Source organism: Mustela nigripes, chromosome 1, assembly GCF_022355385.1.
Source record: "Mustela nigripes isolate SB6536 chromosome 1, MUSNIG.SB6536, whole genome shotgun sequence".
Lineage (NCBI taxonomy): Eukaryota > Metazoa > Chordata > Mammalia > Carnivora > Mustelidae > Mustela > Mustela nigripes.
Genome location: NC_081557.1, coordinates 138237471 through 138254449, shown reverse-complemented (window position 1 = coordinate 138254449; position 16979 = coordinate 138237471). Strand labels below are relative to the sequence as shown.

The 16979-nt window shown below is 37.7% G+C and overlaps 1 protein-coding gene across 1 annotated transcript in view; it reads left to right on the top strand.

The window, feature by feature from the left end:
• Positions 1-16765, top strand: part of TMA16 (translation machinery associated 16 homolog) — a 34800-nt gene extending 18035 nt beyond the window's left edge. Inside the window, exons 3-7 of the mRNA XM_059374267.1 lie at positions 7855-7892; positions 9226-9310; positions 10461-10609; positions 15580-15622; positions 16547-16765. Of these exons, the coding sequence (XP_059230250.1) occupies positions 7855-7892; positions 9226-9310; positions 10461-10609; positions 15580-15622; positions 16547-16727 (496 nt within the window). The 3' untranslated portion in view covers positions 16728-16765. The remainder of the gene's footprint in view (positions 1-7854; positions 7893-9225; positions 9311-10460; positions 10610-15579; positions 15623-16546) is intronic.
• Positions 16766-16979: the final 214 nt, after the last annotated feature.

Sequence of the window (16979 nt, the reverse complement as noted above, 5' to 3'; positions counted from 1 at the left end):
GCTCTATTTTCAACTTTTTGAGGACCCTCCATGCTGTTTTCCAGAGTGGCTACACCAGCTTGCATTCCCACCAGTCAGTGTAAGAGGGTTCCCCCTTTTCCGCATCCTTGCTGGCATCTCTCATTTCCTGACTTGTTAATTTGTTAATTTTAGCCATTCTGACTGGTGCGAGGTGGTATCTCATTGTGGTTTTGATTTGCATTTTCCTGATGCTGAGTGATGTGGAGCACTTTTTCATGTGTCTTTTGACCATCTGGATGTCTTCTTTGCAGAAATATCTGTTCATGTCCTCTGCCCATTTCCTGATTGGATTAATTTGTTCTTTGGGTGTTGGGTTTGGTAAGTTCATTATAAATTTTGAAGACTAGCCCTTTATCTGATATTTCATTTCCGAATCTCTTTTCTCATTCTGTCAATTGCCATTTGGTTTTATTGACTGTTTCCTTTGCTGTGCAAAAGCTTTTGATCTTGATGAAGTCCCAGTAGTTCATTTTTACCCTTGCTTCCCTTGCCTTTGGTGATGTTTCTAGGAAGAAATTGCTATAGCTGAAGTCGAAGAGGTTGCTGCCTGAGTTCTCCTCAAGGATTTTGATGGATTCCTTTCTCACATTGAGGTCTTTCATCCATTTTGAATCTATTTTTGTGTGTGGTATAAGGAAATGGTCCAGTTTCATTTTTCTGCATGTGGCTGTCCAATTTTCCCAACACCATTTGTTGAAGAGACTGTCTTTTTCCATTGGACATTCTTTCCTGCTTTGTCAAAGATTGTTGACCAGAGAGGTGAGGGTCTATTTCTGGGCTCTCTATTCTGTTCCATTGAGCTATGTGTCTGTTTTTGTGCCAGTACCATGCTGTCTTGATGATGACAGCTTTGTAATAGAGCTCAAAGTCTGGAATTGTGATGCCACCAACTTTGGCTTTCTTTTTTAACATCACTCTGGCTATGTAAGGTCTTTTATGGTTCCGTATAAATTTTAGGATTATTTGTTCCATTTCTTTGAAAAAAATTGATGGTATTTTGATAGGGATTACATTAAACGTGTAGATTGCTTTAGGTAGCATAGACATTTTCACAATATTTGTTCTTCTGATCCGTGAGCATGGAACATTGTTCCATTTCTTTTTGTCTTCCTCAGTTTCTTTCATGAGTACTTTATAGTTTTCTGAGTACAGATTCTTTACCTCTTTGATTAGGTTTATTCCTAAGTATCTTATGGTTTTGGGTGCAATTGTAAGTGGGACTGATTCCTTAATTTCTCTTTCTTCTGTCTTGTTAATGGTGTATAGAAATGCAACTGATTTCTGTGCATTGATTTTATACCGACACTTTACTGAATTCCTATACAAGTTCTGGCAGATTTGGAGTAGAGTCTTTGGGTTTTCCATGTAAAGTATCATATCATCTGCAAAGAGTGAGAGTTTGACTTCTTCTTGTCCAATTTGGATGCCTTTAGTTTCTTTTTGTTGTCTGATTGCTGAGGCTAGGACTTCCACTATTATGTTGAAAAGCAGTGGTGATAAGGGACATCCCTGCTGTGTTCCTGACCTTAGTGGAAAAGCTCTTGGTTTTTCTCCATTGAGAATGATATTCACTGTGGGTTTTTTTCATAGATGGCTTTGATGTTATTGATGTATGTACCCTCTATCGCTACACATTGAAGAGTTTTGATCAAGAAAGGATGCTGTACTTTGTCAAATGCTTTTTCAGCATCTACAGAGAGTATCATATGGTTCTTGTTCTTTCTTTTATTAATATATTGTATCACATTGATTTGCGGATGTTGAACCAACCTTGCAACCCTGGAATAAATCCCACTTGGTCGTGGTGAATAATCCTTTTAATGTACTGTTGAATTGGCTAGTATTTTGGTGAAAATTTTCACATCTTGTGTTCATCAAGAATATTGGTCTGTAATTCTCTTTTGATGGGGTCTTTGTCTGGTTTTGGGATCAAGGTCATGGGGGCCTCATAAAATGAGTTTGGAAGTTTTCCTGCCATTTCTGTTTTTTGGTAAAGTTTCAGGAGACTAGGTATTAATTCTTCTTTAAATGTTTGGTAGAACTCCCTTGGGAAGCCATCTGTCCCTGGGCTCTTGTTTATTGGGAGATTTTTGATGACTGTTTCAATCTCCTTACTGGTTATGAGTCTCTTCAGGTTTTCTATTTCTTCCTGGTTCAGTTTTTGTAGTTTATAGATCTCTAGGAATGCATCCATTTCTTCCAGATTGTCAAATTTGCTAGCATATTGTTGCTCATAATATGGTCTATAATTGTTTGTATTTTTTTCTTGTTGGTTGTGATCTCCCCTCTTTCATTCATGATTTTATTTATTTGGGTCCTTTCTCTTTTCTTTTTGGTAAGTGTGGCCAGGGGTTTATCAGTCTTATTAATTCTTTCAAAGAATCAGCTCCTTGTTTCATTGATTTGTTCTACTGTTTGTTTCATTTTTTTCTTTCCCTTTTTGGTTTCTATTTCATTGATTTCTGCTCTGATCTTTATTATTTCTCTTCTTCTACTGGGTTTAGGCTTTCTTTGCTGTTCTTCAGCTCCTTTAGATGTAGGGTTAGGTTGTGTATTTGAGACCGTTCTTGTTTCTTGAGAAAGGCTTGTATCGCTATATATTTTCCTCTCAGGACTGCCTTTGCTTGTCCCACAGATTTTGAACAGTTGTGTTTTCATTATTGTTTGTTTCCGTGAATTTTTTTCAACTCTTCTTTAATTTCCTGGTTGATCCATTCATTGTTTAGTAGGATGCTCTTTAGCCTCCATGTGTTTGAGTTATTTCCAACTTTCCTCTTGTGATTGAGTTCAAGCTTCAGAGCATTGTGGTCTGAAAATATGCAGGAAATGATCCCAATCTTTTGGTACTGGTTGAGACCTGATTTGTGACCCAGGATGTGATCTGTTCTGGAGAATGTTCCATGTGCACTAGAGAATAATGTGTATTCTGTTGCTTTGGGATGGAATGCTTTAAATATATCTGTTATGTCCATCGGTTCAGTGTGTCATATAAAGCCTTTATTTCCTTGTTGATCTTTTGCTTGGATGATCTGTTTCAGTGAGGGAGGTGTTAAAGTTCCTTACCATTATTTTATAATTGTTGATGTGTTTCTTTGATTTTGTTATTAATTCATTTATATGGTAGGCTGCTCCCATGTTGGGGCATGGATATTTAAAATTCTTCGATCTTCTTGTTGGACAGACCCTTTGAGTATGATATAGTGTCTTTCCTCATCACTTATTATAGTCTTTGGCTTAAAATCGAATTGATCTGATAAAAAGATTGCCACCCCAGCTTTCTTTTGATGTCCATTAGCATAGTAAATTGTTTTCCACCACCTTACTTTAAATCTGGAGTTGTCTTTGGGTCTAAAATGAGTTTCTTATGGACAGCATATTGATGGGTTTTGTTTCTTTATCCATTCTGATACCCTGTGTCTTTTGATTGGGGCATTTAGCCCATTTACATTCAGGGTAATTATTGAAAGATATGAATTTAGTGCCATTGTATTGCCTGTAAGGTGACTGTTTCTGTATATTGTCTCTGTTCCTTTCGGGTCGTCTACTTTAAGGCTCTCTCTTTGCTTAGAAGAGATATTCCTGTAGGGCTGGTTTGGTGTGTACAAATTCTTTTACTTTTTGTTTGTCCTGTAAGCTTTTTATCTCTCCTTCTATTTTCAATGATAGCTTAGCTGGATATAGTATTCTTGGCTGCATGTTTTTCTCATCTCGTATTCTGAATATTTCATGCCAGTTCTTTCTGGCCTGCTAGGTCTCTGGAATAGTATGCTGCCAATAATATTTTTACCATTGTATGTTACAGACTTCTTGTCCCAGGCTGCCTTCAGGATTTTCTCTTTGTCACTAAGCCTTGTAAGTTTTACTCTTAGATGATGGGGTGTGGACCTATTTTTGTTGATTTTGAGGCGGGTGCTCTGTGCCTCCTGGATGTTGATGCTTGTTCCCTTTGCCATACTGGGGAAATTCTCTACAATAATTTGCTCCAATATACCTTCTGCCCCCCTCTCTCTTTCTTCTTCTTCTGGAATCCCAATTATTCTAATATTTTTTCATCTTATGGTATCATTTACCTCTCGAATTCTCCCCTTGTGGTCCAGTAGTTGTTTGTCTCTCTTTTGCTCAGCTTCTTTATTCTCCATTATTTGGTCTTTTATATCACCAATTCTCTCTTCTGCCCTCATTTATCCTAGCAGTAAGAGCCTCCATTTTTTTATTGCACTTTATTTTTTTTTTTTAAAGATTTTATTTATTTATTTGACAGAGAGAGATCACAAGTAGGCAGAGAGGAAGGCAGAGAGAGAGAGAGGAGGAAGCAGGCTCGCTGCTGAGCAGAGAGCCCGATGTGGGACTCGATCCCAGAACCCTGAGATCATGACCTGAGCCGAAGGCAGGGGCTTTAACCCACTGAGCCACCCAGGCGCCCCTTTATTGCACTTTATTAACAGCTTTTTTTATTTCAACTTGGTTAGATTTTAGTTCTTTTCTTTCTCCAGAAAGAGCTTTTGTTTCTTCAGACAGGGTTCCCTAATATCTTCCATGCCTTTTTCGAGCCCAGCTAGCACCTTGAGAATCATCATTCTGAACTGTAGATCTGACATTTTACCAATGTCCGTATTGATGAGGTCCCTAGCCTTTGCTACTGCTTCTTTTTCTTTTTTTTTGTGGTGAATTTTTCCACCTTGTTATTTTATCCAGATTAAGAATATATGAACGAGAGAATAAAACACTAAAAGAGTGACAAAGACCCCAGAAAAATGTACATTAAGCAAATCAGAAGAGACCCTAAATTGGGGGGAGAAAAAAGGAGGTAAAAAGAAGTTTAAGAAATAATACATGTTTTAGACTGGTGAATAGAACAGAGTTACCCATTTGATTTTGGGTGTATTTTGGTCTCCTGGAAGAAACTACCTTCCAGAATTTTAAAGAAAGAAAAACTTATATATATACTAAAATAAGGGTAAACACAATGAAGGGATGAAATACGACTGTAAGGATGAAAATTTTAGAAAGATTCTAAAAAAAGAATTGATAAGTTGGTTGGAAAAAGAAAGTGGAGGGAATTTGCTCAGGCTGGAGACTAGAACAAAGCCCTGTGCTAGATTTAGGGTATATTTTGATCTATTAGAAGAAATTGTATCCCAAAAATTTTTTAGAAGAAAACACCCTATATGTATTCAAAAAATAAAGTTAGATACAATGAAGGATAAAATATGACTATAGTAATGAAGATTTAAAAAGTTTTTTTTTTAAGGAAGGTAGTGTTCAACTAGTTAATAAAACATGGAAAGAGGAAAAGTAAAAATAATTAAAATAAGAAAAAAATTTTAAAAATTATCTAACTTTGCAAGACTAAAGAATCATGGGGAGAAAACCATGAACTCCATGCTTTCCCCTCCTCTGGAATTCTGCTGTTCTCCTTGATCAGTAAGCTTGGTCTTGGCTGGATGTTCTTGCTGATCTTCTGGGGGAGGGGCCTGTTATAGTGATTCTCAAATATCTTTGCCCAAGGCCGAAATCTCTGGCCCGGAAGAGTGGAGAGGTGGGGCCCCCTACTCAGTGCATCCTTGGAGAAAAGCACTCAATCACTCCTGTCTTCCTGGCTTCCAGCCCCGCTCCAAGCTCACCCAGCCTGTGACCGAGCTTCTCTCTTTCTGACACATAGCCCCATTTGGAATCTCCAAACCTAGCAGATTCCTGCCTCCAGAGAAGGAAGGTGGGTTTTTCCAGATCTGCCAATTGTGGGGTCCCTACTCAAAGAGCAGTGGCCTGTTTGTGCCAGGGATCACAGTTTAAGGTAACCCAAGCTGATAGCTCACTCCTTGGCTCTGACTCTGTAGCCAGCTTTCCTGCTCTGATACCTGCGAACTCTGCTACACTCAGCCCTGATCTTCTGTGACCCTGCGGTACCTGAGACTGTATTGTCTCCCAAAGGGCTCCATCCCCGCTTCGCCTCTGGAGTGATGTCCCTTAGCGGAGCATACTTTTAAATGTTCAAATGTTGTGCTCTACTGCTCCACCGTTTGCTCGGGAGCTGGCCCCTCCTCCACAGTCTTTCTTCCCTTTGCTTCAGATTGACTTCTCCACATGTTCTACCTTTTAGAAAGTGGTCAATTTTCTGTTTCTAGAATTGCTGCTCTTCTCTTTGATCTCCTGTTGGGTTTGTAGGTGTTATGAATCGTTTTTCCTAATGTTTTATATAAATGAAGTGATTATATGTAATTTTTTGTGCCAACTTCTTAGCATAATGTTTATGAAATTTACCCATATTCATATATTTCACGTATTAGTTGTCTTTCTTATTACTGAGTAGTATTCAATTGTATGGATCTGCACTTTGTTTATTCATTTACCTATGATGTTCATTTGGATTATTTACAGTACTGGGCTGTTATTGGGGTCTGCAAACTAAGAGTCCAGCCCCAGTTTTTATTAGAAAGTTTTAGTGGAAAGCAGCTAGCTGTGCCCATTCCTTTTGTATTGTGTGTTGGTGCTTTTAGGCTACGATGACAGAAATCAGTAGTTGTGATAGAGACTGACCACATTTCTCTGGCCATTTAAGAAGAAATTTATCAGCCTCTGCTATTAACGAATAAAGCTGCCATGAATGTTCACATACAGTATTTGGACACTTGTTTTCATTTTTCAGTTCCTAGAACTGGAATTGCTGGGTCATATGGTGATTGTATGTTAAAATACATAAGAAAATTATGTTTATATGAAATTAAGTTTATAAGAATTGCTGGTCATATGATAGGTTCATGTTTAAGTATGTAAAAAATTGCTTTATCCAAAGCGATAGTATCATTTAATATTTTCACCACCAGTGTATGAGAGTTATTTTCTCTCCATATCCTCTCAAACTTGCTGTATTATCAGTTTTTAAATTCTAGTGGTTGTATGATAGTATCTTAGTTTGATTTAATCTTTACATTTTGATAACTAATGATATTCAAGTATCTTTATATGCACTTACTAATTATTTCTATGTCTTTGATATGGTGAAAAATCTGTTAAAATCTTTTGCCCATTTTGGTATTAAGTAGTCTTTTTAAGTTGTAAGAAGTGTTTGTATAATCTGAATGCAAGTCTTCTGTTAGTTATTTGTATTGTGAATATCTCCCCATTCTGTACCTGAAATTTTTTATTAAAAAGGGCTTCATTTTATTTCTCCAGTTTTCTAGTTGGTTAAAGTGGGAGGGTAAATCTTGTCTGCTTTGTTAGTCAGGGACAGTAGATTTTCTTGTTCATTGCTGTATCTAGTGAGTAGCCTAAAGTGTAGCAAAAACTAGCTGTCCAGAGTTGTCTTCTGAATTAATATTTAGAATGCCAATAATGGGAATCATGTAACCTAGACTGTTTTCTGAAAATAAATGAGTTCTTTTTCCTTATTATCATTCTTTTAATTATGAAAAGTAAACATGCTGTTTTGTTCCTGTTGAAGTTTAAAAGGTGATACTAGGCATTTTGGTCTTGGTAGTTGCCCTCCATCTTCTAGAAGGTATTCATTACTCTTTTGTGCACAACTATTACCCACCTGAACATTCATAATCCAGTCAAACTTTTTTGTGTTTTCAAAACTGATTTGTTCTATAGGTGTCTTTTAGTCATTAGTCACTGAAAACCCAAAGAAAAGTTTATAGTAACATTTTGTTCCAGTTACTTAGAAGAAAAGCATGGTGTTCAGTGTTTCTGCACTAACAAAATTAATTTCATATGTAGAAAAGAGTGATCCTTGAATTAAAGTTTTGTGGGCAGTTTTTGTTTTGTTTTGTTTTTGATAGATTTAAAAATTTTTTTTGGAAATTTTCTAACACATGCACCTTTTCTTTTAAGATTGAAGAATGAAAAGGCGTTGCGTCTCAATCTTATTGGTAAGCAGATTTACTCATTTGACACTCTGACTAAATTATAGTGAAGTTCTGTTCTGTGCCTGTTTTTCTTTTGATTCTTTTAGGGAATTTTCTTTACTAAACTTAATTAAAACAAAGTAAAATCAATCATTAACTCTTAAAGTCAATCATTAACTCTTAATTAAAACAAAAATCAATCATTAACTCTTGTTAATAATATCTAGCTGTTTTTCAGAAACTAGTTTATATTTACCTACCTACATCTATCTGTCTTTCTATCTATTTATCTATCTCTGAAGTTTAATTCTAGATCCCTAACCATTAGAATTAGGAAGGATTATGGCCTAAGTATTTTGGAAACAGAAATTTAGTGATGTGGATACATGCATCCTCAGTCTGTATCTCAGTGTCACAATTATTTCTGGGGGGGTGAGAGGAGCAGGATTGTTAGTAAATTTTTACTTACAAGCCTGATTTCAAAATAGGGACTCTTAGGGGGTGCCTGGGTGGCTCAGTCTATTAAGCATCCGCCTTCAGCTCAGGTCCTGATCTCAGGGTACTGGGATCAAGCTCCATGTCAGGCTTTCTGCTCAGCGGGAAGGGGGAGTCTGCTTCTCCCTCTCCCTGCGTGCGTTCTCTCTTGCTCACTCGCTCTCAAATAAATAAATAAAATCTCTTTAAAAAAAAAAAAAGTGACTCAGGCTTTGTTTGTTTGTTTGTTTTGTTTAGTCTTCGGCTTTTCTTGAGCACTGATCTCTTATGCTTTCACAGATAATAGAATAGTATTTCTAAGTAGGTCATCCATATCTAAGGTAGGGCCATTTCTTGATCTGTAATATTTGAGAAATCTAACTGAAAGTGACCCTGATGGTCAGATTTACTCTTTGCACAGTATCTGACAGATCTTGCATCATTAACATATTTACTAATTTGAAGCCCTGGACAGGCCACTTAACCTTTCTTGTGTGTGAATAGGAATAATAATGTTATAATCCTTATAGGATTATAAAGCTCTTAATATATAGCCTGCTTTTTAAATACTTAGAACTTCATGTTCTGTTAAGTTTTCTTCCTTTCTTTCTTCCTTTCTTTGTTTCTTTCTTTCTACACATCCTTATTGGATAACAAATATATACTAAAAGACATCTCTCCCACCCCTGTCTCCCAAATTAAAATGTGACACTTTGCTTTCTGACTGGTTTAATTAGCTTTGAGCCCACATAAGCCTTTATATTTAACATTGACATAAATTTTGATGCTATTTTAAACACATTGATGTTGGAAAGTACAATGAATACTCATTGCTTAAGTGACGATTTATGGTGTTAACCTATCTTTGTACTTGGTATTATAGGTGAAAAACTGCAGTGGTTTCAAAGTCATCTTGATCCCCAAAAAGTAGGATATTCAAAGAAAGATGCTTGTGAATTAATTGAAAGGTAAACACTGGGCTCTTTATGAGCAAAGGGTCAGGAAGGGGAATTCTCCAACCTGGTTCTTCAAGTGACAGATTATTGTTCTGGATTTATAGAGGAGTAAATGGGCTTTGTTATCAAAAAGGTTTTAGAGTCACATCCTGGTTTAGCCACTCTAGTAGGTTTATAACATTTCTGAGCCTCATAGTGTTACTTAACCCAGTTTCTTAGGATCAGGAAAGGCTTCTTATGGAAATATTATCAAAATGACTTCTGAAGAGTAAAGGTTAGCAGATTGAGGTAAGTTAGTTCTTGAAGAGCCTTTAGGCAGAGAGAACAGCTTCAGAGTTAAGAGTGACATATTTAGTGATCTGCCAGACATTAAATATCATCAAAATAATAGGCTCAAGGAGGGCATTGTGACAAGTATTGTTCACCAAGGACCTCAAGTATCACTGTAAGAGTTTGGACCTTTTCAAAGGACATTGGGAGCCATAGGCTTTTTATAGTAGGTACCTGAGATGATCATATTTAAACCTTAGAAATGTCACCATAGTGAGAATGGTGATGGCCTGAGGGTACATGGCTTTGACCAGGACTTATTTGGGAGGCTGATGGAGCAATCTGGGCAAGAGATGATGCTGGCATATGCATGTTTTTTAGCAGTATGGTGAAAAGAAATGAAGATTCCAGAAATATTAAGAAGATAGAAAGTCTAAATCATTAGTGAAAACTTATGTATGGCATAAAAGGGAGAAAGTGGAATCAAGGAGGACATGAATGTTGTTCACTTGGGCGGATGGGGAGATGGTTGTACTATTTCCTGACGTAGAGAGCCAAAGAGATGGAACAGGTTTGTGGGGGGGGGGGGGGGGGGGGGTGGGCACAAGCACTTTTGAGGGGTTAAGCTTCCATGGGACATCCAAATGGAGAGTTCCAGGAGGTGGTTGAATATGAGGATCTGGAATTCAGGAGATACTGAATAGCAGACAGTGATCTGGTTGCTGAAATTTTGGACACAGGTTATCCAGGGACAGTCTGAAGTCTGAGGACATGAAGAACTTAGAAGTATACAAAAATTTCAAGGATAGGTGAAGGCTGGGGTTTGTTTTAAATGAAGTAATATAAGCCAAATGTATAGACCTGTAACTCAAATTGCATTCTTATTTCTCAGGTATTTAAATCGATTCAGCAGTGAACTAGAACAGATTGAATTACATAACAGCATCAAAGACAGGCAGGGAAGGCGGCACTATTCCCGGGAGACAGTCATCAAGCAGACAATGGAGCGTGAACGACAACAGTATGAAGGATATGGCCTTGGTGTGTTCTCTGTGATTTTCTTTTATTCTTTCTAAATTCATAGCCATATCAGATTTGTAATTCTTTTCAAAGGTTTAATTTTATTTATTCTATTTATTTAGTTTAGATTGAATTTCTTTTTGATTTCCTTTCTTTTGTGAGTATGTCAAATTTATTAATTTCTTTTTTTTCTTACATTCTCAGAACTGTCACTTGTGAAAATGATGTCATATTTTTCTACCTTGACAATAAAATTTTCATCTCCCTCTGGCACATTCCTGATTTGCTTTATTGTGGAGTTACCACTTGCCCATCTCTAACTACAGCTATGTTTCTTTAGAGTAGGTGCTGTGCCCTTCTTATCTTTCTAATTTTTTTTTTAAAGATTTTATTTATTTATTTGACAGAGATCACAAGTAGGCAGAGAGGCAGGCAGAGAGAGAGGGAAGCAGGCTCCCTGCTGAGCAGAGAGCCCAATGTGGGGCTTGATCCCAGGACCCTGGGATCATGACTTGAACTGAAGGCAGAGGCTTTAACCCACTGAGCCACCCAGGTGCCCTCTTTCTGATTTTTGAAGGACCAAGCTATCCTTGTTGTAGTCATTCTTGAAGAACTAGAAATCAAACATTAATTCTTAGCACTGAAGCATTTCTTACCATTCTTAAAGACAAGTGGGTTGTTAGTTTACCAACACTATCTTAAGAAAAAGCACTTAGGGTAGTTAAGGCTTGCAAAACCCACGAACAGGTGAGGACCCAGAGGCAACATGGCCTGCAAATGGTATTTGATTGGCTTGTTAATTGTCAGTCTAGGAAAATCTAGCAATTTCACATGAAACATGTAGATTTCTGGCTTTAAAAAAAAAAATCAAATGGTCTGGTAACATAATCTGCTTCATTGGAGTAACAGCTTTCCCTTTTAGACTTCGTCATATATTCTTAAGTTTGCCATGACCCTGAACATTACTTCATTCACATTCCGTTTCAGGTCCATGTTACAGCATTTGTAGTATGTGGATTTGCTTGATAAGTACAGTACAAATGAAATATTTAGTAGCAAATTAGGTTTTTAAATTCTGATGTTAACAACACTGAAGTATAGGACCGTAAAGGAAATATCCTGTAACTATTGTGTTGGTCCCAGCCTGTTGATAGCAATTCTGTCAGCTAGAAATGCCTGAGGCATTCACCTGGTCCGTTAATATATTGTTGAGCCCCTGTAGGTATTTCCCCAACCAGAGCCACTTTTCTGGCTAGCGCAGCCCTGTGGTGATTATGATTGCAGGATGTGCCCAATAACAACCATCAGGGAAATTTGAAGAAAACAAAAACAAAACAAAACCCACGCTTCTTTACTCAAAAGGCCTGGAGGGTCCATAGCATGCCTGGGGCCACACAGGGAAGTTGAGGGTGGAGAAGAAGAGTGTGTGTGGACCTGGGGCTCTACCTTTATCAGAGTGTGAAGGTAAAGTGTTTTTTTTTTTTTTTTTTTTAAGATTTTTATTATTTATTTATTTGACAGAGAGAGATCACAAGTAGGCAGAGAGGAAGGCAGAGAGAAAGAGGAGGAAGCAGGCTCCCTGCCGAGCAGAGAGCCTGATGCGGGACTCGATCCCAGGACCCTGAGATCATGACCTGAGCCGAAGGCAGCGGCTTAACCCACTGAGCCACCCAGGCGCCCACACAGGTTCATTCTTTATTGGTGAATTAAAAACATAACTGGGAGTTAGAGCATGAGAAAAGTAGGGTCACTTGAGTGGCAATTTACTAGGTTACTAGGACTTTCTAAAAGGGGACTTTAATGGGTCAGGGTGGCCTGGTTTCTTATCTAGTTTTGCTGGTAGTGTGTTATATAGCTGGCAATATTTTTATTTGAGAAGGGTGTCTTTGATACGGATGTCTAGACCATCAGAAGCTTGGTGTCAGCCATTTACACTATAGTAGTAACACTAGAAACTCTGAAGTAGTTGGCAGTTTCTCTTCATCATTTCTAAGAAGTGAACTTCTTCACTGAAAAGAAAAAATGGAAAAGAGCTGTAGTATTAGGTAGATATGATTTAAACCCTTAGAGCTTACTGTATAACAGGACAAGTTATTTAACCCTCCCCACTCCACCAGGTTTTGTTTTCTTCAATTTAAAAATTGAAATAAATAAATAAATAGTATACCTACATCCCCAGTTGTTTAAAAGTTACATGAGGTTTCATTTATCAAAGTGCCTGACACAACCTAATACAGGAAGTTTGGGGAGAGCTTCAAGCACTACTCTCTGTGTCCCTTTCACTGGATAGTTACCTTGTAAGAACGTAAAATTTGTTTATGTTCATAGCTCTCCCATCTCCTCCTGTTGTGTTTTCTCTGGAACATCGCCCAACAAGTAGTGGTCACTGATGACCTCTACGTTGCTAAGGCGAACAGTTGCTATACTGGGCATTGATTCTCGGCCAGCATTTCTATGGCATTTGATACAGATGATGACTTCATTTTCTTTTTTTTTTTTTTTAAAGATTTTGTTTATTTATTTGACAGATCACAAGGAGGCAGAGAGTCAGGCAGAGGGTGGGGGAAGCAGGCTCCCTGCTGAGCAGAGAATCCGATATAGGGCTTGATCCCAGGACCCTGGAATCATGACCTGAGCCAAAGACAGAGGCTTTAACCCACCGAGCCACCCAGGCACACTGATGACTTCATTTTCTTATCATACTTTTCATTTGGTAAAGAATACCCAGCCCTTCCCTTGTTTTCTTTCTAGTTCATTTTCTTTAGTTGACTCCTCATCTTCACAAACTAAGTATTGGCCAAGGTCCCCATCCTTGGACTACTTCTTATTTTCTACGTGTACCAATTCCTAGTTCATTTCACTCAGTCTGTGGTTTTAATTGCCACTTAAATGGTGAGAACTTTGAAATCTGTATCTGTCGACCCTAACGTGTCTCTAGAAATCCAGACTTACATTATCAAAATGTAATGGGGTTTATCAAAATCTCTACTTGAATGTCTTCTAGGCATCTCAGACCTGACATTTCCCAAAGCAAAGTCCAGCTTTTCTCCTAAAACTTGCTCCCACACGATCTGTATGTCATACAGCAGGGTCACCATCTGCCCCGTTTCTTAGGCTAGAAACTTGTAGACTTTCACACTCCATCCAGCTCATCGGTAAAATGTATTTTGCATCTGATAACTTAAAACTGCTACCACTACCACCACCTCCCTAATCCAAGCCACCATTGTTTGATCTGTACATTGTAACGGCCTCCCAGTTGGTCTCTGTGCTACTGCTCTTTCCTCCTAGAGTCTGTTCACTACGTGGCAGGCAGATGAATTAACAGAACATGGTCAAGGTCGAGCAGGTACTTACTGGTGATTGAGCTAGCCAGCACAGAAACCGATCCAGCGTTCTTCAGCTGTGTCACAGTGTTTCTTTCAGAGTCAGGGAGTGTGTCTGGTGAAAGAAAGCGTTGTGATCTCTGACAATTAACATAGGCCAATTGTTACTGAATTCTGCAGGTTTAGAGAAAACTAGATTCTGACACCTCCCCTTCCTCACCCCATTGTGGTATAACTACTTCTGACTCATTTTATTAGGATTTTTTTTTTAATGGTGTTTAATTTACACCTTTTAAACACTGGACCCCCTCATACTCATATTTTCTGAAACTGTAGGGCTTAATCAGCATATAGCTGTGTTAAGCCTTTTTATTTTATCTTTTTCATTCATTGATTTTGTGCCGCCTCCTGACGGCACGTGGGAGAAGAATGAGGCACAAACAAGTCAGCTGCAAGAGAATGGGAGCAGGGGGTGACAGTAGAAAAGACTGTCACCCTGAACAACTCCTCAGTCTCATATTTATTAGAAAGTCGGTAACAACCAACAAAGAAGGCAGAGTAGATTACACATAGTAGTTTTTATGAGTCTTGCAGATACGTAAGAAGAAAGGCAAAATATGTCTGGTCATGTAGTACATGACCTATAGTGAGCAAGCCCAAACTAAAGGATTGTCTGACTGACTGCTGATGCTTTTTAGGCAAGGGGAAATAACGGAAAAATGAAGCAGGTAGCATTGCACCCCGAGCGGGCTGGGCATCCCCAGCTGCTTGGCCTCAAGGACGTCTCTCGTCCTCTCCCCCAGAGGCCTGTTGCCAGTACATGTTTTTCTTAAGGTTAGATCTAAGCATGCTTGGTAACTACTATAATTTCTCATAGGTTATATTTTAAGCAAGTTGTTCTGAGGGACAGTTAAAATTCTGGATTTTAATTACTATTTTACTGCATTGGCCATATTCTTTGCAGCAATGTTCCAGTTCTTTATACATGCCTTTTGTGTTTTACTGATAACTATGATCATGCATGTTGTTTTATGGTAAACTTCATAATCATGGTGAGGAACTGTTAAATGCCCTTTTTTTTTTTTTAATTAAAGATGGTTTAAGATTTATTGAGTTGCTTTGAGCATCTACTGATTATAGTTTGTTAAAAAATTTTTTTTCACATGGCTCCCAGCTCCATGGGGAGTCTGCTTCTCCCTCTGACCTTCTCCCCTCTCATGTTCTCTCTCACTCACTTACTCTCTCTCTCTCAAATAAATAAAATCTTTTTTAAAAGAAAATGTACTTTTCACCAAGAAAATATATTTAAAAATCTAGCATATTATTTCATGGGATTGATATTAGAAATTGCCAGGTGCCTTTCATAGATTAAAAGGACAGGGTTTATCTCAGTAATAATAGGTTTATTTTATTTTACCGATTCTGTGCTAGAATTTATTATTTAATAGCATTTCTCTTAAATCACCTCTTAAACTAAGCCCTTTATACTTGTAAAACTTACTTTTCATATAGCATTATAGCAGTGCTTTGAGATTTTGTTTTGGCTTTGGATTTTCTTGCTCTCTGTCACTTATTCATTGTATCTGAGATAATAAATAAGGAAACTATAAAATGTTATGATTTAAAGAACACTGCTTAATGGATATGAATTATTTTCTTCCCCAGAGATTCCAGACATTATAAATGCTGGTAATCTGAGAACTTTTAGGTAAGTCTGTTTCTCTCTATAATTCCTTGTGGCTGCATGTGAAATACATGAGACATAAGTTTTCTAACCTTTTGAATTTAGACATTAGAGCTAAAAAAAAAAAATCAGTGGTTTATTTTAACCTGAACTTCTCTTTTATTAAATAATAGTTTTCCTAATTTGTGTTTATTTGAAACACCTGATGTACACTAAAATGATAGTGACATGGTGCTTTTAAATACCTTAATATAATACTTAAAAGAACTTGGTCACACTCTTCCTCCCCAGTTTGTATTTTTTAAAAAGATAAACTAACAGCAACAGGCTCAATGGCTCAGAGTTCTATCCCTAGACTGTTTGTAGCACCCTCTTTTAGAAAAGATGGTTCCTGGGAATTGATACCGGAGAAAAGCTTAAGCTGTCAAGAACTAGTTAATTCAGAGGTGGAAAGATGATTTCTTTTGTAACAATAACATGTTTTTGGTTACTGAAACTTTGACTTCCTGCCAATTGTGAAAAGAAAAATAATTTCCGACTGCACTTTGGAGATTTGCGGGTATGATATAGTTACTGCTTTTGAGGTTCTTGATACTGTATGGCCCGCTGGAGTGTTCAGGTTGGGGAGAATAAATAATGGCATAGAGCCTCCTTGTCAATTCTGCCTAATACTCATATATTAAATTGGAAGTTTGGGATATGTAGGAATGTCTGTGCAGTTATTGCTATTGTAGGTTAATGAGAAGATGCAATATGTGTGAACAAAGCAAGCCTTACTTCTTGGGACTTTTTTTTTCCTAAAGCATATATTGTTTGTTTGTAGGGCATTTGAATCTATAATGAATTTATAAGCTTTGTTCTGCTGCTTTCAGAGTTTTAAATACTGACTGCTTCACCATCTTGCATCCCAGTCACCCTCTCTAAATACTGTCTCTTTTATTTATTTAGGGAATGGGATTTCGATCTGAAGAAATTGCCAAACATTAAAATGAGAAAAATTTGTGCTAATGATGCGGTCCCCAAGAAGTGCAAGAAGAAAACTGTTACAGCTGTAGATACAGATTTAGGGGAACTGGAACTAAAAGATGAATCAAGTGATTCAGATGAGGAGATGACAGCAGTGGCCTAATTGTCCTTTGTTTGAAGTAAAAGTAAATAATATGAGAGCCTCAAGTTATATTTGACCTGATTATGTTAAGTAACTGTAGATACAAGAATTCACTATGTAGCTTCTTTGATCATGAGAATCCCATTTGCAGTTTCAAAAACACTGTTATGATTATCAGTTAGAAATGAATGTTGCGGGGCGCCTGGGTGGCTCAGTGGGTTAAGCCTCTGCCTTCGGCTCAGGTCATGATCCCAGGGGCCTGGGATCGAGTCC